At 44.3% G+C, this 24216-nt stretch overlaps 1 protein-coding gene across 2 annotated transcripts in view; it reads right to left on the bottom strand.

The window, feature by feature from the left end:
* The window catches only part of FBXO32 (F-box protein 32), a 37784-nt gene extending 23701 nt beyond the window's left edge, over nt 1-14083 (bottom strand). The window contains exons 1-4 of one of the 2 annotated variants that reach the window (XM_075920162.2): nt 13662-14083; nt 6910-7022; nt 5615-5664; nt 4074-4166 (exon numbers count right to left, since the gene is read on the bottom strand). In XM_075920162.2, the coding sequence (XP_075776277.2) occupies nt 4074-4166; nt 5615-5664; nt 6910-7022; nt 13662-13777 (372 nt within the window). In that variant the 5' untranslated portion in view covers nt 13778-14083. The remainder of the gene's footprint in view (nt 1-4073; nt 4167-5614; nt 5665-6909; nt 7023-13661) is intronic. The other variant, XM_006137483.5, reaches the window with a different exon arrangement.
* Nucleotides 14084-24216: the final 10133 nt, after the last annotated feature.

Raw genomic sequence — 24216 nt, 5'->3', positions numbered from 1 at the left:
AGCATTCATAGGAATACCTGACACACTGTTGGTAAAATATCATAACAAGTGTATCTAAACAAGGCAAATATTGCTAAAGAAATGTCCTTTCCCACAGAAAAACAAGAAACTGCTTGACCATGGAAGATATGTTTCTCTTAAATTTTGCTTGCCAAACTTCTAGCAGCTCATAGCAAACAGCAATATTTCCAAACCACCTCCACCTCCCTCTGACAAGTCATTAATAATCCTCTAAAACCTTAAAACTTAGCAAATCACGGCACTGTTAGGCTTTTTAGTCTCAGAGTCTCCTCAATCAACAGGATTCTTCTTCTGTAATCTACTTATCTAATGAGATTCAGCAGATGAAAGTAAGAATTCTTAAACCTGTACATGTTTTGATGCTCTTTTGCATAAAATTAATGCACAGCAGCTATACTAGAGGCACTACATGAGCAAGCTGGACTGTTAGCTCCGTAGTTTTCATGCTATCTAAACTTGATATATTTTAGGTACGCCACAATTTTTGTAATTAAAAGTTAGGGGTACATAGGGTTGCCAGGTGTCCAGTTTTGAACTGGACAGGCCAGTATTTGAGCTTTCTGTTCGGGAAACAAATTGAGAAAATATAAATGTCCGGTATTTTCTAACTAAGATGTAACGTAGATTGTGATGTAATGTCAAGCGTGTCCGGTGTTTTTGTTTAAAACATTTGGCAACCCTAGTACAACAGTAAAAATGTTTTAGGCCTATCATTGTTTGCCTCCCCTACTCCTTCTCCAAGGCCATCTGTGTCTTTTCTCCCCTCTTTTTCCCAGCAGCAGTACATAAATAGTACTACTTGGGAAGCACTTTGCCATGCTGCCATGGAATTAATCAGACTCCTGTGGGACCACTACTGTAGTTCCATGGACATCTGGAGAAAGGGATGGGAGAGGAAGTTAGTTTGCTACTCGTCAAGGCATGTTTTGTATTGTGTACGGCTCATCTGTGTGCTCTAGAAGTACTCATTCAGTCTTGCAACAGACCATACAGGGGATCCAATGAGGAACTTCATCTCTAAACAGGGCCTTTCTTGAGCAATTTTACATTTGAACATTTAACACTGGTGGTTTCACAGACTGAAAACAAATGAAAAAAATCCCAGGCATCTTAAATTATAAAGTATCACACTTACAAAAACTACTAGAAAAAAAATAAAGTTTGGGTGGGAGGTCAATCGGAAAAAGGAGAACACGTACTGATTTTAGTCTTGAATGCTGTTAAATCCACTGTAAGTGATGAAAGAATCTAGAAATGCCACAAATCATTTTACTTCTGTCCTATTCAAAGCTTTAAAGCTGTCACACAGCAGACCCCTGCCAATTAAATTAACAAGATTTAAACTTCATTGGCCAAGCTGATTTTGGGTGTAACTCCATTAATGAACTTAGCCTCATGTCAGAAAGATGCTTTTTCATTGATTTAGTCCTGACTCCTAGTCACACACACAAAGCCACCCCTGCTTCCCTTATGCCACTCTTGTAGTATGAAGAGGCCTGTAAATAAAAGTCAGGACCTTTTCTTTTTACCAAGTGGCATCTCAGACCACGTAGAGCATTCTTTGAAGTGCTTGAAACATTTCAAGAGAGGAGTAACAACCATATTTTTAGGAATTCTGTGTCCCACATATGGGACTTGATTTGTAGGACTGCTGAACACCCAAGCTGGCAACTAAAGTCAGCATGTGCAGCAGGTGCTCAGCCTTTCTGGAAAAAAAATAACCCTCACGTTGAGGGTGCTTAGTGAATGGCTCAGCAGTAGATCTTCTTTCTACCATTGCCTCTGGAGCTTAACATATCAGTTTTAAATATTTTTAAAATTCACATTTTCCCCTAAACTAAAAATGTTTAGGTCTCCTTCTCTTTAATCCAAGGGCCCAAGGCTGCCTGTGATGTTAGATATGCAGCATTACACACCTTCCAGAATCCTCACTGGACCAGTTTTTCCATTTGCACAGAAACTTTAGAAGACAATATCTGAATTTTCAGTGGTGAATCATAACTGCCTAGCTAGGGAAATGATGAGTAAGTAATGAGTAAGTAATTCCCTTACTCCCCTGCCCATCATTAGTTATCAATATAAGTTAAAGAGGGTGGTGAGGAAAAAGGCATCAGGTCAACCTTCCATCCCTATTCCAATCTAAATTTAAGAAGCTATCTGAATAAGCTTTTAAAAAAAGGACGAGTATTATGCCCAACATCCAGGCAATGAAGGATTGTGATTAGCTTAGAGGAAACTCTCATAAAAGTCTACCATGAGTCTAGAAATTGTATTTGACCCGATTCATGGTAGCCTGCACAGTATCATATCTACTTCCATAGCTGATGTTGAAAAAGAAATGCCACTTATACCCATCATTATGTAGGTGGGTGATGGGCAGCATCCTACACAAGGGTAGCACAGAGGGGCTCATCATAAAATGAGTTTAAGAGGATAAAAAAAGTCAGCAGCAAGAGGTTAACTACATGGTAATATGAGTAACAAAGATCTCTCTACTCTAGACTGCAGGGTATTGATTGGACATTTAGAATGCCTGACCCACATCTGATGAGACAACAGGTGAAAGATCCAAGGCTAGCCTAATGGGTATCATCTTTTTGACAGTCTCTTTTATAACATTTGACTCACTGGGGAAGAGCAACATGCCAGCAAAAACTCAGCACCAAAATCTAAAACCTAAACAGCTGGTGCTCCCCCCGTGATTAACTGCTGATGGAATGTGAAAAGGAGCCAATAATAGACAACCTTGTATTTGTAACAGATTTCTTAGCAGCTTCTTTGCCACCAGAAACTGACAAGATTCTTCATTTCAATGAGTGTATTCTGAAATATATCCACTGGTGGATAATATGTACATAAACAGGTTATGGACACAGAATCATGGAATAAAAAGAACACCCTTTGAACACTGTGAATGTAAGATGAACTCTTGGTCTTCTGAAAAAGCCAGAGTAAGAGGGCTTGCACGGGGAACCTACACAGAAGCTTGGGGCTAAGAAATCATTTGACCAAATAAAAGGCTATGCAAGGGCAACAGAACAGCTGGTCAGTTCAAGCTGCCACAACATATGGGGCTATAATAGCAACTCTGCTTCCTCACCAAGTCTGTAACCAGAGATTCCTTGAAGTTAGCCAGGATCCTATACACCCCACTCACAAATTTCTCCCTTCCCACAGTGTGTCACCACAGAGTTAGTGTCCATGGCATTCAGGGAACTGTAATCTTCAATTGCATCTCAAATGTGCAGTGCAAGGGAACCACCGGCCCTGTGGTGTGCAGGATTTCATCTCTACTGTGTAGACTGCCCCAAAGGGGGAGTTACAACAACCAGAACTGGAATTTAGCTTTCAGTAAGAGGGTGGATCAGCAACCCTGGTGAAGCTCTCCAAGAGCAGATACAGCAGGAGCATCAACATTGCAAAGTTCCTCCATGATTCTCTGTCAAAGTGCTGCAACCATGAGCTGAATGGACTGCCCCCAGAAGCAAGTACGCAGTCAGTTCCTGCGACTAAGACACATCTGGACACTCTGCTGAGACTGCCAAGACAACTGCTACCCCATTTATCAGCTTGTCACATGGGAGGCCTGTTCATGAGGAACAGAACAGCGATGGCCAACTCATTTCAGACAGGTCACTGAACAGATGGCAATAACTTCACTTTTAAAAATCAACAAACACTACCTCCACCCAATCACATACAGCCTTAACACCTCAGAAGTTTCATGATAAACCCAGTTTGATAAAGAAACCTGGAAGAAGTGTAGACCTTGTTCCATGCCCCCATACTAGCCCTCATTTTCACTGGATCTGAAGGAAGGCTACATGTGATCTTTCTTTCCCATCCAGCAATTTCTAACAGATGGACCCTCCCTTCCATGCATCAGACACTACTTCATTAACTAGCCCTTGAAACTTCCTCTTGCAGTCAACGAGGCCACAGCATACTCTGGCAGATCTTTTCCAGTGCAGAACCTGTTCTCTGCTCAGCTAAGTTAAGCAACTGGTGTCTGTGCTAGAAGTTACTGCTAAATAAATGATACCTTTACTCACCCTTACAACATAATTGAACCTTCTGGAATCTAGGATAGCATTCGAGAAGTCAAGTCTGTTAAAAGCTTCTCCCAAGGTGCAGTAACCATGACGCTGAGAGTGAAAGAGAACAAAGCTGGGTCAGGTTTTGTTGTACAGTAGTCTGAAGAGAGAGCCATGTGTATATGTGGTCCAAGCCAACATAGCATGTTAACATACTTGTGGGGGCATGCTACAGGCCAAACTCTTTGATGGTGTAAGTAGGCATGTCTCCAATGACTTCTGTGGAATTGTGCCTATTTATGTCCCCCTGTGAATGCAGCTCAATGGGAGTTATGACAGCTATTTGGAGGTCGTGAATAGGGTCCGGTTCTCTTCTAAGAAACACTATTTGATCTCTTTCAATAATCTCCCAAGGCAGGGTAAGCAATACATTCCTAGGACTCAACATGAAGGGCCTATATGCAATGAGGTTTCTTACAGCTGCTCCTCCCCCCCCGGCAGTGTTTTCTTGCTAGAACTTCACTGTGGGAAAGCCTGCAATTGTGTCACTGCTTAGTTTACCACGCAGTTTTGGCAGAGGCAAGTGGACAATGTTATCTCTTTGTTTTAAATATACGCAGAGCCTAGCACAATGGAGACTGCCTTGGGTTTCCCATCCTAGCTTCTGCAAATAATAACCATAGGCCAGATCTTCAGGTGGTGTAAATCAGCATGGCTCCCTTTATTTCAATGGAGCTATGCTGATTTGAACCACCTGAGGATTTGGCCCAATAAATAATGCTGTTTGGACAAATGGCATGGGGCAGGGCTGGGCAAAATACGGCCCAGAGGCTAGATCCAGCTGGTCAAGCCACTGGATCTGGCCCACAGACCCTCAGGAATGTAGCTGCCACAGTTTAAAACACAATCTCTGTGGCTCTCTGCTCTGCAGAGAGGGGGAGGCTTTGTGCAATCACCCAATCCCCAGCCCAATCCTCCGCTCCTATTGGCCAGAAACAACCATCCAATAAGAACTGACCTCAGCCAATCTCACAGCTCCCACTGGCTGGAAACAGCTTACCAATTTGAGTTGAGAGATTGGCCTGAGAGACTGGGGCAGTGCAAGCCTCTTCCCCCACCTGGAGTAGAGAGCCATGTGGAGGGAGCAGCCTGCATTTTCAAGTGGGCTGGGGCTGCAGCAGGGAGGGAGCCCAGCTTGCCTGAGGGGTGCTACAGCCTGCTGGCCAGGAGACACTTAGGTCAACTCCTCCCAGCCAGTGCCTGCCTCTGGCACCCCAACCCCTCCTGCATCTCAACTCCCTCCCTGATCCTATACCCCAATCCCCTAACCCAGGTCACAACCCCCTCCTTCAACCAAACACCCTCGCAGACCCCACACCATCTCCTGCACTCCAGTCCCTTACCCCATGTGCCCTTCTGCACTCAGACTCCAACCAAGACTCTGCACCCCCCTCCACAGAAAAGTACGGCTGTTGACCACTTATAAAAATCTGAATGGCCCCCCACCAAAAATTATTGCCCACCCCTGGCATGGAGGAAATAAAACAATGGATACTTACTTCCTTTGTGCTTCCCTTGTGGACATAAATCCATTTCTCTTGATGGAAATCTGTTCAGACAAAGACAGATTTTTTTCCACTTAATTATATATAATTAAAACTTAACTTTGCATAAAGAAGAAGCCCAGTTCTACCCTTACACCAGTTCTAAACAGGCATTATTCCACTGACTCTTGTGGAGTTACTTCTGATTTATAACAGTGTAACACAGATGAGAATCAAACCATCTTGGTTTCCATATTCTTTCATGTAGCCAGGACCTAGAAAAGGTTTGTGTTTCAGTGACAGTCCAAGACTAGATATTTAATCAATATGCTGTGGATACACTGCAGCCCCTTGTTTTCTCTGCTTTCTGACAGAAAGCCTGGGTCACAGCCAGAGTTCGTTGCTTCTGATTTAATTAATTACTCATTACCTCAGCTACAGAGTTTAGATTAAGGTGTCATAAGACATTAGACTAACAGTCACTAGAGTTTATAACAGTGAGTGGTAGAGTTAGGATTACACAGGGAGCTCCATTAGTAACGACTTTCATCACTTATATGATACTGTCTAAGACAGAAGAACAAAAGAACAAAAGTCTCCTTTGGGTCTGAAACATTTCATTGTATGTCTGAAACATTCTATGGGTCCCTCCCCTAAAGCTTCCCTTTCAGGCCTCTGAATAAGAGTTAAAATCACCTTTCCTCTTCTCTCTAGTGTGAGCTGCAGCTGCCCAGCCTAAGTTTCCTTCCAGGGAACTTAGGAGAGCTGATGGAGGCTGTCAGCCCACCCTGGTTCCAACCCCCCACAAGGACAGGCTGCTTTTCCAGAAATCCTGCAAGTAGTGGACAAAGCAGGCAGCTAAACATTATAAAGGAGCATTGCACAACTTTAAATGAGCATGTGCTGTAATAGATAAGCAATGCAACAATGAAACAATAATTAACAGGCACAAGGTTAAGTGAGGAGTTAATGTACAGGAGGAAAGAGAAAAAAAAATCAGAACTGGCTCACTTGAATGTACCATAGGAAAAAGTTACTCTTCCTCTGCCAAATACAAATGACAAAAATTTGAACAAAACAAGCACAAACACTTGGAGAAGGGACTAATAACACAGGCATAAATCTTCACATTAAAATGTATCCAAGTTCTCTACGTAGGTCAAACATGGGTGCAGAGACTCTCAAGAGACTTCTGGAAGTACTGCAGCACACTCAAGTGTCTCATACTCTTTCTGACAGACACACAGAGAGTGTGTTTTATAATCATCCAGCAACTTTGGCTTTAAAAGTTCCCCCATGTGTTGCCTTACACTGAATCTTTGTCTTGTTATTCAGCAGGTCTTTCTTTCTCTTCTTGGCAGCAACATCATAGTTCACGCTGTTGAAGAGATTCTCCTTGTTGTAATCCTCCTTTTTGCAATAGCTGTGAATGACACAAAGCAGAGGGTCTGTTTATTCTGTGGCCAGATGAGGACTATATTTTACTGTTTGCACTTATCAGGTTCCAGGTACCCCTGTGTGTGTTTTTAGTTAAACAGCTCATTCTAGTGCTGTTCTGTAAAAAATGAGATGCAGTTTGAGTCCAATCATAAAGACCTTTTCTCATAAATCATTCCATACCTCCCTCACTCCATTCTTGTCCATACCTCACTCACCCCATTCTGGTCCTAATTATATACATAATTATGACAGGAACACATCCAAAGTATGCAACCCAATCAGCTTCATGACCTTGCAGAATAACACCCTTGTCCTCCCTTTTACCTCTGCCTGCTTGTCTGAGATTACTTAGATTGAGGCTCCTTCTGACAGGAAATGCTAGCTTTTATAAAGCACAACACACACCTATGATGATGTATAACCAGTGTTTGAAGAATTCACTATCAAGTTGTAACTAAAAAGCTTTTCCTGCCAATTAGTGGAAGGTCTGGGGAGAAAACTAAGCTTTCATTTTAAAAAAAACCCACATAACTTTTAGCATTGATGATTACAGTGATAACACAAGCCTGATTCATGTTTCGGTAACTGTCTTCCTGAGTCTGCAGACAAATGGGTGGTATGTAGGGAGGGCTGTGATCTGTAGTCAGGCTGTATGTTTCCCTTTCCTGCATTAGGAGAGGCTGTGCATTTCTTTCTGTTTGAATTTATAATATATGGCAAAGGTATCTAGAGCACTTTTTCTTTTTAAAAAATGTAATCCCAAAGTCACTGAAATCAGTGGAAAAAGACACATTAACTGTAAGGGCTTGATCCAAAGCTAATGATGTATGCATAATTCTAGGTAAGTACTACCAAGCAGCTGAGTGAAACTAAGATGACTTGGGTCAGTTTCACTGCTGCTGTTTGGAAACCTTTGAGAGCAGGGAAAGGCAGCAGATGCACCTGCTGGTAGGGAGAGCTGTGAGCAGCAGCAGCACTGCACGGGAGCCATTTACATAATTGGAGGACTGAGGCTGGTGGGGAGAGTAGCAGAGAGACACATCCCATGGGAGGAATTAGATGCCTAGAGGATAGCTAGAGATGCATCACATTCAGGAGCTCTGGGGGAGGAAACAAGTGAAAAAAGACCCTCTCCTTTCTAGGAGCCTGGGGGAAGAAAAGAGAAGGAGATCTGTATTGGAGTGGCCTGCTTAGAAAGCTTGTTCCTCTGTTTTATCATCACTTGTTTTCAGTTACAGCCATTTGGGCCTGTACCTGTTTCTTGCTTTCCTCTTTCAAAGTTGGACCCCTCTTGTTACACTCCTGGGGCTCAGCCAAATGCTGTGTTCCACTGCTTTCAACACTACTCTAGGGCCCTGCTGTCTGAGATGTGTACACATACGCAGACATAGCTACGCTGTTTGTCTTCCTACCAAACTCACCTTTAACCTTAGCTGGGCATTTGTGTGCTGTTCATTTGGTCCAGATTTTAAAGAACATTTTAAAACTATTTGGCAGTAGATAAATAAAAAGAAAAAGCCCCATCAAAACAGATTTTTGTCTTTTCCCCCATCTCTCAGTGTTGCTTTTGAGAAAGCTGGTTTCTTGAAGTCACTTTGTTTTGCATGTGTACACAAAGAATATAGAATTAACAGAAGGCAGCATTTCACAGTAATGTATGGAAGGTCAGTTATCAGTTTTTCTGCAGTGGTACCAAGGTGTGGGGCTGTGCAGAGAAATCACATGACAAATCGTTGCTCTGACATTCTGGAGCCCAGTTCTTAGTTATCTGACTAATCCAGTGCAAAGCTAATGACTTTGCTCCTGATGCAGTTTCTTCTGCTAGTGAACCACAGGAGCAGGGGTCTAGTCTGATTAACATAAGTGCATCTATGACACTGGACTAGAACTGGAGACAATGAAGACCTCTCTCAGATTTTGGGGCATGGAAATATTAAGGGGCATAAGGTGGCTCCCCTCACATCTTCACTTTCTTCCCCACCCTCCTGTTTACTCTACATGCATTCCATACTCACTTTTACCCAGACCTGCCCCTACAGCTGCACCTCTCACGGGCTATGGCTATACTGCCTTTGGAAGAAGATATGCAAATTGCACTTGCATTTGCATATGTTCTTCCGATTCTTTTTGCGGAAGAGGTTTTGCCGCTATTTGGCCCCATGTAGACGGGGCCAAATGTTGGGGGAAAAAAACCTCTTTCACAAGACCCTGTAAGCCTCGATTTATGAGGAATAAGGGGTCTTGCGAAAGAGGGTTATTTTCCGACATTTGGCCCCATCTACACGGGGCCAAATAGTGGCAAAACCTCTTCTGCAAAAAGAATCGGAAGAAGATATGCAAACGCGAACGTGATTTGCATATCTTCTTTTGAAAACAACAACAACAGCAGTGTAAGTGTAGCCTCCAAGCTCAGCTCTGTGTCACCCGCTGTCTCGCTTGCTTCTGTGGCTTCCTACTTTTGTGAGGTGTGGAACTACTGAGTCAGGCTGGCAGCATCGGAAAAGGGAAACAGCTGACGGAACTTTCAGTTCCGCTCAGTATTACTAGTGCAGCTCAAGGGAAATATTTCTCCAAGCAGTTGGTTTTAAAAGATTAAAAGTGGTCTGTCAGAGACGGGGACAGGTGTTTGTGACGTATGTGTTTTGTGGTAACTGTGGCTGTTTAACTAGAGAGACTAAAAGTGAGAAAAAGAATAAAATATTAAGAATGGAGCATTGTAAGACAATTCCTGAACAAAAGTCAAAACTTTACTTAAATTCCACAGAACATGTAATTGTCCTATGATTAATTTCTGAATCTGGCACAGTTGTTCAATTCAAATAATTGAAGTGTGAAAGAGAGGGATCTCAGTTCTGATTTAAGACTTAAATCTCACCAATCCTGAGTGTGAACTTGCTACTGATGATTTATCTGAAATCTTTATTATATCACTAGTGGATGAGACTTAGGGTGTGTCTACACTGCACCGTTATTTCGAGATAACTAGCATTATTTTGAAATAACAATGCGAGCATCTACACAGCTATTCCGTTATTTAGAAATAATTTTGAAATAACAGACATCTTATTCTGAAATGTGTAAACCTCATTCTATGAAGAATAACACCTATTCTGAAAATAGGCGTGTGTAGACGCCCCACTGCTACTATTTCGAAATAGCCCCTCACCAGGGCCATTCTAAGTTATTCCTCCCCAGTGCCTCCTGGGGCTCTGAATTGAGATAGCATGTCGATTTATTAAAGCCTCAAAAATTAGTCCAAGTTAGGCTTCCCTGCAGTGCAGATGTGCTATTTCGAAACAAGCTATTTTGGAATAAGTATTCCAGAATAGTTTATTTTGAAATAAGCGTGCAGTGTAGATGTACCTTTAGTGCGTGGGGTAGATTATCCCTCTATCTACTTACTCAAATGTTATTGCACCTTCCTGGCAAGCATCTGGTTTGGCCACTGTCAGAGACAAGCTACTGGATCTTAGATTAGGAACTTTGTTTAATTTTGGGACATACTTTTCTTTCAATGCAAATTTAAGAACAGCTCCGATTAATTATTTTGCAGTTAACAACAGTTATGTCTATCAGTACATGCATCCTTTTTAGGTATATATCAGATACTTTGGGTTATAAAATGTTCTCTTTAGAAGCTTGTTTTTAAAAAAGTGCAATGAAAACCACCACTGCAAAGAGATCAGGTTCCCTTTACAATTCACAGCAAGATCGTGATTGTTGCAAGGCATTGTTAGTCACTGCCATCACCATAGTGTGAGCAAATGCAGATTGTTTCATCTTCAATCCTCACTGGATGAGCCTTAAAAACAAGAAGGCCTCACAAGAAGAGTAGCATTTTTCCTGCCTATACATCGCTGTAAACAGCTTAACTGCCTGCCTTCCGATGTTTTCTTTTCATGCAGCGCAATCAAGCCGCACACGAGGATTATTTATGATCTGTGAAGGCTTCAGAGGCATCATATTTCCTAAACTTAGGAACTGGGAATCCTTAGGAAGTGTTTGCTTCTGGAAATGGGGGCAGAGGGGAGTCATTCCCTGGATGTTCTCCAGGGGAAGTCTGGCAGGGCTTCAGAAGATTTTCAATTACATTTGTTAAGGGCACGATCCTGTACTATTGAAGTCAATGGTAGATTTGACATAACTGTCCATGAACCAAGATCAGGGCTTACTTGTTGATGCTGCCATATATATTTCTAAAGTTATAGCACATCACTGTGGTGATCAACACCACACTCAGATATAAGTTCTCTCACAGGAAGGCAAAGCCATGCACATTTGAGTGGCTAGCAAGAAGTGGAGTAGCTCTCTGGTGCCCAGATATATACTGAGCCAAATCCTGCATCTAGTGAATACAAGCATCTCCTAGCGGGGAAGTGCATACACATAGCAGCTGGAAAATTAGGTCCACTGTGTTTACCCAGAGCTAGAGTCACTAATCCCTCTCTTCAACAGAAATTGTATCTTTGTTTACATGCTCATTTTACTGGAACACAGAAACGTCAGCAGACCAGATGACTCACTGGTGCTCCATAACATGGCACCACATGATCCAGAATTGGTTACAGTGGAGGTCTTAAGATTTCAGGCTGGGGTCTGGGCTGTAAAGGGCTTTAAAGCCCTGGGATAAAATTTTCGGTCAAGTAAGTATCCTGGATCCAATTTTAGCCCTGACAAGAACAGGTACAATGGGCATCACTTGAATAGTGAATCTGGCTGTAGATTATCAACCTTTCCTTTGAATGATTTGGTGGCTAAAGGAAAGGCCCAAGACCCAAGTCCTGGGTTCCAGACTGGCATGAGCCACTGACTGACCACATGAGCCTGTAAATGACATTTAAATTTGATCATTTAGCTAAAAGAGGACCTCACAAACAGTGAGATACTATAAGCCAACTCTTCCAAGGCAAATAAACTCCAGATGCCTCAGTGCTTCACTATTCCTTAAATGCTTTTGATGTATGTTATCTGTGGTAACAGAGATTAACTTCCGGCTCAGACAGTGCAGTGTTCACTAGTGCCAAAGGCTGCAAACATCAGAGGCTAGGAAGATCATGGAGAATGAAAGTGGGAAGCCCAGTTTCCCCCTCTATTTAGAAGAAAAATCGCCATTAAACAGATCATTAAGAAGGAATAGAGATTCTAACCCTTCTATAGCTTTACATTTATGGCTATAAAATAAAATCAAATTTTGTTTCTTTACTTTTAGAGTTAAAAGTGACTAGACATCTTCATGCATTGGAGCCTCTAATGAACAAAAAGCAGATCTCTGTTTAATGGCTCATGTTCAAGGATATGTCAAAGCAATAAACTAGGAGAGCCTGCCATAACAAGTCTGTGTCAGTCACACTTGCAAGAAAACAAAGGCCCCTAGTGTTTAAAAATAGAACCTGCACATTTTATTTAATTTCAGTTTTTAAACATGATATGCTCTGAAATTACAGAAACTGCTCAAATTCATATAGATTGCTCGTAACTCAGTTGCTGTGGTACAACTGCTCCCACTTTGACTTTGGCATTTATAGTTGCTACAGTGCCTACAGTTACAGAATAAAAAATTGTATAACTAATCCTCAGATTAGATAATTAGCCACTCTCTTTTTTTTTTAAAGCAGAGATAAATGGGTGAACTATTGCAAACCAACAATAAGCAGATGAGGGCTCCAGAGGTTAAAGCCTTCAAAAACAACAACTCTTTCTGTTAGTTTTCCTTGTAAACTAATATAGGGCACTCGTCCAAAAACATTTCAAAGGTTCTAGTAAATGGAAGATTGGTTTGCACACTGAAGCCATCTTAGACCATCCAATAGCTCATTGCCAGCTTTAACCAGACATAATGGAAGACAGGCTTTTGCCAAACCCAGTTCTTGCACCTCAGCCAGATATGGGGTAATATAGATCCCCCTCCAAAGAGCTCCCTCTGTTGGCCAAAAAAGATGCTAGCCTAAATCCACAACCAAAACAAACCAAGTGTCTGCAGTCTGGTCTTTCAAAACTCTCCAGCTCTCACTGGGAAGGCTTCAGTGAACTCAGAGGTCCCACAAGGTATTACAGACATCAGCAGCTTCCCAAAAACCACATTGCTTGTTCAGACACAGTTAAGTTTTACTGAAATTACAGTTAACAGGAAATAAAACGAAGCTAACATTTTTTAAAAAGCTAAAGGATGAATTTCCGTCTGGGAATTCATTGAGGTTTTGTCTCACACACGTTAGCCCATTTTCAAAAGCAGAACTCACAGAACACAAAGGATGTGGGTGTGCAAGCCACATCTGGAGCTAGGAAGCTTGCTGACCCAGCGGGCCATTCCCTGTCCTGCAGCCCAGCTGTTTCCTTCCCCCTTCTACTTCCCTCCTTTTCATTACTGCAGAGCTTTAGTCCGGGCGATGATCCTCCTTCTCAGGATGACGCACGAGAACTACCTCCCCATCAACAGAGGCGCTGCACGCACACAGCAAAATAGGGCAAGACGGGCTTTGGAACAATTGCTGCAGCGTGGGGACATCGCAGTATTTGCTATGATGACCGCCCCTTATACCCGTCCTGCACTAAGCATCCCCAACAGCAGCGACTCCTACATCCTCCTCCCCTCACTCCCAGGGCAGCATCGGGTGCCGCTCACCTGTGTCTATCGCTCACGTAGCTGCTGTTTTTCTCGTCCAGGAACCGGGTCCAGCCATCCGCCGTCTTCACCCAGTTCTGCCCCGGGGACCTCCAGTCCTGCCCCAGAAAAGGCATCGCTCTACGCCGGGGGGCGCGGGGAGGCTGAGCGCTCTGCCAGGGAACCTCTCCGGTCCCCAAGGGAGTCTGGAAGGGGTGCGCCGGGGAGGGTGCCGAGCTGCACGGCTGGGAGCGGGAAGGGGGGGAGGGAGTTGTACCACCGTGGCTCCGATCAGGATCCGTGTCCCCGCAGCGGCCGCGGCTGTATTTATCCCAAGGCGCTTTGTTGCCGGAAGAGCAGCGCTAGCCCGGCCCCTAGATCAGGGGGGAGACACGTGCCTTTGTTTATGGCTTGCTAATGTCTTCGGCGACTCCTCCTGCTCGTTGCACAATCCAGCCCGGTGTAAACTGCAGACCAGGCTTCTGTGCTCGCGGGGCTGCCAAGTGTCCCGGGATCTACCGAGAGCGCGTGTGCATAATAATGGCTGTCAACACACGGCTCCTCTAATTCCGCCCTTTCTCCCTTCTTCGCCTGCCGGGCTTGGCTGTCTTTATTGCCTACGGCGGTAGAGAGATCGGTAGATAAACTGATGGCTACGCTGCTTAAGATGCAAAGCTACAGGTAGCTAAGTAGATTGACTGGCTAGGTAGAGATGGGGATTAGATAGGGAAAGCTACAGAGACGGACAGATTGGATTGATTTGGGGGCTAGATAAAATATTAGAAGGTGGAGATGTGGCATAATAATTGAGGATACATTTTCCCATGCTCCAGTGGATTTTCAGACTTGTATGTCATCTATATTTCTGAACTTTTCCTTAGGTGGTTGACCTGGTTGTTTCGCAAGAACTTGACGTCTATGAGCATAACCAGAATTTGAACTTTTTTTAAAATTAAGTCCTGCAAGGAGAGTTTATTATATAGAGATAATTATTTTCATGTGTATAACCTCTTAATCTCAGACCGGTAGTGTGATTTCCACTCCATACATCTGATAAAGTGGTTTTGACCCAGGAAAGCTTATGCCCAAATAATCTGTTAGTCTTTAAGGTGCCACAGGACTACTCGTTATTGTTGTTTTTTGAAAGTACCTCAAAGAGAGAATGAATCCTTGAAATCAGTGAAAATAAATACATTAGTGAACCAATGTAATTAGATAACAGTGGATTTGAAATAATGTTTTGCTGTTTGTTTTCCTTCAAAAGCCAGTAAAAGAATCTGAAGAAACATTGTGAATAACTGTCCTTACATTCTTATTTGTCAGGTATTCCATGTTTCTCTCTAGGTTGGGAACAGCTGCTGGTGTATGTTTAACTGTACCCAACAGGAAAGTGTTCTGATTTGCAGTTGAATGATTTAATTGCACTTCAGTGTTTTGTGGTAAATAAATAAATAAAGGAGCGAGGCTGCTTGTATAAGGGTGTTCAAGAGAGATAAACACTCCCCTCCCCCATCCAGTGGGTTATCTGTCACAATCCAAGTCACATTGTCAACCTTTCCTGAGGGGGCTGAGCTATCTGCTGACTTGTGGGGTTGCAACAACAACTGACACTTGCTGGAGAAGGTGTTATGTGTTCTCTCACTCTTACACACACACATTTGCATGCATCAATGCCACAGCTAAGGTTGTAAATAGAGTCTACTCATGTAATGCGTCATTAAGACACTACTGGCCTAAATAAAGCAAACACTTAAAAGTGAGGGAATTTGGAAGGAAGGATGCCCAAGAAATATTTGCAAATGAGGAAGCTGGACTGTTGAAAAAAATCAAGAAAAAAATCAAACCTTGAATACGAGCTAGTTTGAGCAGCTCCATTAAAACTCCAAACACCAACTGTAAGTCTGTTTTGAACAGAAGTCCACTGATAAAAATGTGGGACTCTTCTTCCTTCTAGTCCACTGTATTTACACAGACCTGAAAGACCCTTACAGACCCTTAGCTTAGGGCCCTCATACAATTGCCCTCCCTTTTCCCACTCTTGTCAGCCCTGGCTCTAGTTTTGCTTCCAAGATCCAGACCTGGGGCCTTGCCGGGGGAGGGGGAGAGAGAGAATGAATTGCTGGCTCTGTCATTGACTTCCTGTGTGACCTTGAATGATTCACGTAATCTCTCTGTCCTGTCTGGAAAAATTGTTCTTCCTTTGTCAGTCTGTTCTACTGGAAGTTCCCCAAGGCAGGGACTTCTTTGCTGTGTGTTTTTGCAAGGGCAGTACTGTAATAGTCATTACAACATGGTGTCCCAGAAACAGGTATGTGCTTGTTCCAACACCTCGAAGAGGTGGCAGGCAGCACCTAGACCTGCAGGGGTGTGGAGAGAGCAAACTGATTCCAGAATTTTAGCAGGTGATACAGAAAGGAGAGAAAGCTATCATTTGGTAGTTCTCCCTTTTTAGTTCTCACCAATGGTGGGAAAGTATCCAGCCTGGGCATGGAGACAGAATGTTGTGTCCCATTCTGGGTGCCATATTTCAGGAAATATGTGGACAAGTTAGAGAACATGTTGAGAAAAGCAGCACAAATGATTAAAGGTCTAGAAAATATGACCAATGAGGGAAGAATGAAAAAAGTGGGTTTGATTGGTCTGGAGAAAAGAAGACTGAGGGGGGACATGATAACAGTTTTCAACTACATAAAAGGTTGTTATAAGGAGGAGAGAGAAAAACTCCTTAACCTCTGAGGATAAGACAAGAAGCAATGGGTTTAAATTGCATCTTGGGCAGTTTAGGTTGGACATGAGAAAAAAACTTCCTTACTATCAAGGTAGTTAAAAGCATTGGAATAAATTGCCTAGGAAGGCTGGGAAATCTCCATCGTTGGTGATTTTTAAGAGCAGGTTAGACAAACACCTGTCAGGGCTAGTCTCGTAATTAGCCCTGCTATCAGTGCAGGGAACTGGATTAAGGTCCCTTCCTGTTCTATGGATCTCTGTTGTGTGGATTGTGTGTGTGCTGGATAATATATGAGACGTGATGCTCTGAGCCCCCTCTTATGCTTAATTACATTTTTTAATCATAAAATGTTTATCAGCCATTCTAAGTTACATATAAATCTAGTGCTACAGAAATCAACCCTGAGAATTGCCAGTTGGTGTGTTTTAAATTACTTACCTTTAAAGAATGAGGAACTACATATATAACAATGAACACAATTCTTGTAAGGGCCAAGGGGGGTGATTAACACCACAGTGATTTGCAGATGACCTTAAACCCACTCCAGGGGTGAGGCCATCTTCTAATGGCATTAAACTTAATTTAGGTGTATTTGAACAAAGACTGCCAGCTGTATGTTATTTTGGTGTCACTGACTGCAGTGCCCAGCCAAGTAAGTTAAGTCGGTCAGACATATGTCACTGAAAATATGTTCATCCTCTTAATGAGGATCATTTGGCAACTCTTCCATGCAAGTCTGATCTGTGCTGTGGACTGGGATAGCAACAGAATCTAACAATCCATACTACAAAATACATTCCATTTTCATGTCAATTATTTTGCATTTAGTTCAGATTTTGAGGCGCAGACTCATCTGTAATGTATTTTTAAATTATTCTTTGAAAATATGTAATATTCAGGGATAGTAATAGCTGAATACAAAGACATTTTGATTAAAAAGAAACAACAAAGGATTGCTAGTTAATGGTTCTGCAGGTTTTCAAACAGTGGTGCATGCATGAGCTGTGATCAGATCATATGCTGGCTGATTTAAAGAATGGCATCAGCATAAGAACACTTCATAACTTCAGTGATTAAAATGGGAAAGGTGGTGTGCCAAATGTTTCTGAACTCTGGATGTGGCATGTCAGGAGAACTGCTGTACAAGTTAATCACATCACAGCCTTCCTGTCCCCAAGGACAGTTACTAAGATCTTAAAAATAATGTTATTACTATATTTTTTGATTAAAAAAAAGTATAAAACCAAACCTTCAGGCCGTGTGCTTGCTCCACAGTACACACCAGACCCATTCAGACATCAGTGAGGCAACAATATGGATAGAAGTCAGAGCCAGCTAATCCAAAAGCATGATCCCCTTTCAATGAAGTCAAAATAGAACTAGTCACAGCTGAGAAACTCTGATTCCATTCAAGTGAGGACAGTGGTATAGAACAGGGCTGGGCAAAATGGCCCCTGTAGGCCAGATCTGGCCTGCCAGGTGGGTTGATCCGGCCTGCAGAAGTCCTGCCGCTGCCCTGCCCCCAAGCCACTCAGGGCCTAGGGATAGGGGAGCATGTGGCCTTTAGAGTCAACCTTCCCAGAGGGCAGGGAGCAAGAGACTTCCTTAGAAGGTCCGTGCGCTCCTTGCAGGACGGGCACAGGGCAAAAGGAGACTATGCACGCTCCCCATGCCCCAAAGCCCTTACTGGCTTTGGGGAAGGGGGAACACATGATGTCTCCTCCCACCCTGCAACAGGCTCCACACTTGGCATCAACCACCAGCTGCTGCTCAGCTGGCGGGTGACTCTAAGCATGGTGCTCCCTTGCAGGGTAGGGGCAGACTTCACATGCTCCCACAGGCCCTGACTGACCTAGATATAGTATCTTGCAAGCAAGGTACTAACAAACTTCAACAGGACTTTATTTATCAAAAGTGGAGCCGCTTTACAAAGCTGCTGCATCCCTCAGTAGCTCTCACTCAGCCCTTGCCAATCTTCTCCCCACTCCTTCCTGTTTCCTGTTCTTCCAGACTCCCAACAGCCGATGCTCCCAGTTCTAATAATTACAAGCAGCATCTAAAACACCACATTCCCTCCTCTCTTAAGAAGCGCTCTCAATTATAAAATAAACATTGTTGTTCTAACCACAGCAACAAATATGGAACAAGCCATTATACTGTTGGCAGAAATATTACACTGTAAATAATACATAACATAGTCTCTAGTACAGACAGGTGGTTGTCTGGGTCTGACAGATCGTCTCTCAAACCCCGTTTCTAGTGCAATGTCTTGTTGTGTTGGTACTATAGTGAAGTCATCCAACACCAGCTGGGTGTTGGCCTCATCTCTTCTTGGTGGATAGGCAGGTGCAAGATAAGAAGCATTCCATACACGCCCATCAGAAAGTCAATAGGTGCAAAGTCCTCTCTTCTCAATAATTTTAAGAGGAGATGTGAATTTAGGGTCCCTTTTGTGCAGAATTCCAGGTTTTCTTACTCTAATGAAGGAACCACACTCAAACTTAGGTTCCTTAGCACCCCGCCATTTGTCTGTGAAAGCCTTATACAGGAGACTTCCGATAATCCGGAACCTATGGGACCTAGGCGGTGCCGGATTATGAGATATGACGGAGTATCAGAAGGTACTATAAGATGGTAATGTATATACTGTATATAGTATACAGGCAGTCCCTGGGTTACGTACAAGATAGGGACTGTAGGTTTGTTCTTAAGTTGAATCTGTATGTAAGTCGGAACTGGCATCCAGATTCAGCCGCTGCTGAAACTGACCAGGGGCTGACTACAGGAAGCCCGAGGCAGAGTTGCTCTTCCCCAGGCTTCCTGGAATCAGCCGCTGATCAGTTTCAACAGGCTGAATCTGGACGCCAGTTCTTACATACAGATACAACTTAAGACCCCCAGGCGTCCCCAAGTCAGCTGCTGCTGAAACTGATCAGCGGCTGATTCCAGGAAGCCCGGGGCAGAGCAACTCTGCCTTGGGCTTCCTGTAGTCAGCGCTGGTCAGTTTCAGCAGCGGCTGACTTGGGGACGCCTGGGGCGGAGCAGCTGGGGTGCTGCTGGGTTGCTCCAGTAGCGCTGCTCCTCCGTGCTACTGGACCAACCCAGCAGCACCCAAGCTGCTCTGCCCCAGGCGTCCTGATTCTGAAACTGACCAGCAGCGTCTGAATCAGGACGCCTGGGGCAGAGCAGCTGGGGTGCTGCCGGGTTGGTCCAGTAGCGCCCAGAGCGGCGCTACGGGACCAACCGGCAGTGCCCCAGCTGCTCTACCACAGGCGTCTGGAGAAAAGCCTGGTCTGCTGGGGGGGAGAACTAGCTGCATCCCCCCCCCCAGCAGACCAGGGAGACGCGGGCGGTGGACCGAGACGCACCGCGGTCCCGCCGCCTGGGTCCTCTGCGGCTTTGCTCCGCGTCTCCCTGGTCTGCTGGTCTCCAGCAGACCAGGGAGACAGGGAGCAAAGCCTCGGAGGACGCCAGCAGCGAGACAGCCGCGGCGCGTCTGGGCTGTCCCGCTGCCTGCGTGCTCCGCGGCTTTGCTCCCCGTCTCCCTGGTCTGCTGGGGGGGCTCCCCCGCCAGCAGACCAGGGAGACGCGGAGCAGCTTTTCTCGCCCCGGAGGACGTGAGCGGCGGGACCGCGGCACATCTGGGCGTCCTGCCACTCCCGTGCTCCGGGGTGAGAAAAACCCCGTTTGTAACTGCGGATCCGACATAAGTCAGATCCGTGTAACTCGGGGACTGCCTGTATACTGTATATAAAGTGTTCTTAACCTTTTGTATTGTACATACTATATACAGTATACTGTAATGTTTTAGTTTTTTTAACCCCTTTTTACCCTTTTCGCTCAGTTCAGCTGCTGCCGCTGTTACCTTGTGACTCATTTTTTGCCAAAGCTCACTCACTAGGCTCTTGCCATTTTGATGACTGAGTGCCAGACTATTGGATGCCGGACTATTGGAGTTTTACTGTACTTTGCTTGCTTCTGTTCAACTGTTTTTCTCACAGTATCCTCATTTGGTGCATCAGGTCTTGTCTTTAACAATCCAGCAATGTTCAGTTTAGTTTTCATCTGTTTTCCATGCAGTAACTCTGCGGGTGATCTTTGCATTGTGGCATGGCATGTAGTCCTGTATGCTTGCAAGAAATCAGTAGTGAAGGTTATCCATGATCGCCCTTCCAGTTTAGCCCTTTGCAAACTCTCTTTCAAGCTTCTGTTAAACCTTTTGATTTCCCCACTGGCTTGAGGGTAATACAGGGATGATCTTACACCACACTAGAGTGTGCGAAGTTTCCTCCTGTTGCCAGGGGCACAGGTGCCTAAAAGGAGCTGCCATCTGTTCAGGGGGCAAAGACTACATGCACTCCTCCACACCCAAACCAATCAGGGTCTGTGAGCAGGGAAGCACAGAAATGTCCTGGCCCCACCTCTTCTGCTTTGGGGGCAGCCTGGGGCTACTTAAAAAATTTGTGAGGTGGTCCCCGGTAAAAAATTATTGCCCACCCCTGGTAGAGACCCATGCTAGCCAGTTTGATGCTAGTCTGGCTGAATTTGGTGAAAAGAGAGAGAGTGTGAGTAGGTGGGGTTTTTTTTTTAAAGGATTTGGTGCCTAAATGTGCACGTTCTTTTATTAAACACTGTGTCACTCTTGGGCCTTCAGGTACAGTAGCTATTGAAGTTGCAGGGCTCTTCTTCTCTGTTTTGATGTTGATGTGCAAAGGAGAAAAATGAGCTATACAGCAGTATTTTGTTCTGGTGACCGTTTATAGAGGTGTAATGCATACAGACCCCTCTGTTGTCAATGAGGGTTGAATCTGTGACCTTCAACATCAAAAGAAGGTCCTACTGCTTTAACTGAATGATCAAATGCCTTTGCTGGCTTTGCATAGTAGATGGTTATTTTTGTTGGGGTCATCTGTTAGAAGAAGACTAAGCCAATGTGTCACACATGGACTAATGTTTTGGTGGGTGCATTTTAAATAAGTCAAAATAAAATAAATCACTGCCGGAGCGCTGTGCCGTGTTTTCTGGGCAGCGCTAAGGGGAGGAAGGTGCACACCATATTCCAAGCAGCACTAAGGGCTTGCTGCCTACAGCCCTATCCCTCCCAACATTGGCCCCACCCCATTTGGGAGTGTGGAGCTACCCCCCACCCCATCCAGGGGCCTGTGGAGGCTGACAGTTATGCTGTATGTGTCTGAGATTTCAAATGGAGTGTAAATTTTGTGACCTTATTATTAGAATCGAGGAGATTAGAGGGACCTATATTCACACTTCATGTGACTGGTATGTGACTCCATCTCTCTCTATTGTAATGAATAGGGTAGTGTATATTGTCCTCTTCTGGATAGGCTCAGGACTACTTAACTGAGTGTCATAGCCTCTACACAGCTAACTTCCAAAGCTGATTCCTTCTTAACTCATCCTGTACTATATTTCTGGAGAAAGAGGATTTAGCCCTGCTATTACCATCAAGTTCCAGATGTTTGTGATGACAACCAGGAAGCTGGAATTCCATGAATCCCTAGCACTCAGGAATGAGCTATATTTAACTAGTGGGCATGTGAAATGGCCAGTGTGGGGCTGTCCCATTGCTTACAACCAGAAGGAATGAGAACCAGACACCTGAGGGCACATCTGTTCTGGCTCCTGTGGCCAGCGCCCAGGCTTTTGGAACTGGTGGCTCAGAGTTCTATTCCCCTGTTGCCATTAATTACTGAGTAGCTGTGGAATGCAACATTGTGACAGTCATGAAGTGTTAAGTGACCACAGACTGTTCTTCTTTTGGTAGTACTACAATATTTCTGCAACCATGACTGTTTAGGACTATGTATGCTAGTGATGTGTTGGCTTCATCCTCTCTCTGTGAGGCCTCCACATCATTTTAGGCTACAACATCCATATTTTCTGCCTGACAGTGAAAATCTGAAATCCGTAACAGTAAAAATCATTGGTGAGGTAACGTAAAGAATGTGAGTTACATCAGTGGATTAGCTAACCAATAATAATTGTGTAGTCAAAGATGCATTTCTGATATGCGAATCATGCCAAGTGCATCTTGATTCTTTCATATCAAAAGGTGTGAGGGAGCTCTTTGCAAGAAGCTCTCCCGCAACTATAAATCTGAAAGGTGACTCAACAGGGGAAAAAAGGTAGGTTCCTTAACCTTCGAGCTATTGTGTTGGATTTATGGATGCCTCTCAAGTGAGGGCAGTTGTTAATTTTGTGAAACTCTTGTCCATGTCAGAAGTTTGGGCTATTCCAGCCCTGTTCCATCATTGGCATAGGAGGAATTGGGAGTGCCTGCACCACATTTGTGGGTCTGTGTGATCTGCTGTGCCACTAACTTGAACCTTAGATGTGAACACACCCTGCCTTGCCCGCAAATGAATCACTTCTCACATGAGAGAGATCTTCCCAGAAGGACAAGACTGAGGGAACATCCATGCCCAGTCATCCATACTGCAGCTGCTGAGCCAGTTTATGACGACAGTACATAGGCATATGGGGAAATCCATCCTTTCACCACCCATACAGGATCATGTGAAGTGTGAGAAGAAGGGATTCTATCTGGTGAAGGAGCATGGGGGTTGGGAGCCAGAAGTTCTTGTCCTTAGTTCTGGTATGGGCTCTGTTACTGTGGGCCTGGGCCCAGTTACTTAACTTCACTTCACGGTACTTTTGTTTTCTTATCTGTGAATATGAAGGCAACCCTATTTATTCGCCTCCTGGGAAGTTGTGCTCATTTATGAGTTAATGTCTGCAGAGCATTTTGAGGAGGCCTGGTGCTAGGTAAATGCAATTTATGATGGTTGCTGGCTAGTTTCCCCCTGTGTTCTGGAGTCTATCATCTCTCCTGAAGCATCAGCCATGTCCTGCTGACCTCCACTCCCTTAGGGAGGAGGAAACTCCTGCCACCTCTTGGCCTGTCCCTCCCGCAGCAGGAGAGGTTGTTAGTGGTTCTTGCAGCTGTTATGGCTGACACTTGAACAGCAGAACCAACCCCGCTGTGTCATCTACATCTCAGCAGCCACTCTGAGCCAAACCCCTCCTGAGAATTTTAAACTGAACCCCCCTTATTTTGGACCTGGTTTGTCTAGAAAGCTTTACCATCATAGCTATGTCAGTTAAGAGTGTTAACAAATATCAGTCCCCTAACAGACAGAGCTGTGCCAGCGAGAGCCCCAGGGTAAATGCAGTCACGCTGGCCGAAAAGTATTTTTGCTGGTATATCTGATTTCATGTGGGCACCTGATTTCAGCTGTGTGGGCAAAAACATTCTTTTGGCAGTGTAAGCTGTGTCCCTGCTCAGAGAGTTTGCCAGTGTAGTTACACTGGCAAACCCTTTCTAATGTAGAAAGGGCCTACAAGATATGCCACCCCCTTTTTTTAAAACGGTTTAGTTTTTGTTGCTTGGGAAAAGATTTAAGCTAAAGCAAATACATACACACACAACCCCAAAGCCATACCTATGCTTATACCAGAATAAGAATGTCCAGACAGATTGTTACGTTGGTATAAATACACCTGAATAACTATATCAAAATAAGTGGCAAAACTTTCTCAGACAGACAAGGCCTAAGCATGTGGGCAATTACATTCACCCAACTTGAAATATGTCCTTATTAGATGTTCTCTAGCCCCGCCCCCCTCAAAAAAAACCCCATTCCAGCTGGCCCGCTGACAGGGGTGCTAAAAAGGGCCGTTGCCCCAGGATCTGTGGCAGTGGCTGGGAGCCCTGGGCCTTTTAAATCACTGCTGGAGTGCTGGGTGGTGGAAGGGAACAGATCTGGGAGGGAAGAGCGTGCTGCCCTTTGGGCAGTGCTGTGGGCTGGCTGCTTGCAGCCCCACTCC

The sequence above is a fragment of the Pelodiscus sinensis genome, chromosome 2 (genome assembly GCF_052426305.1).
Source record: "Pelodiscus sinensis isolate ZL-2025 chromosome 2, ASM5242630v1, whole genome shotgun sequence".
NCBI classification, from domain to species: domain Eukaryota; kingdom Metazoa; phylum Chordata; order Testudines; family Trionychidae; genus Pelodiscus; species Pelodiscus sinensis.
This window is presented reverse-complemented; position numbering and strand designations above follow the sequence as displayed.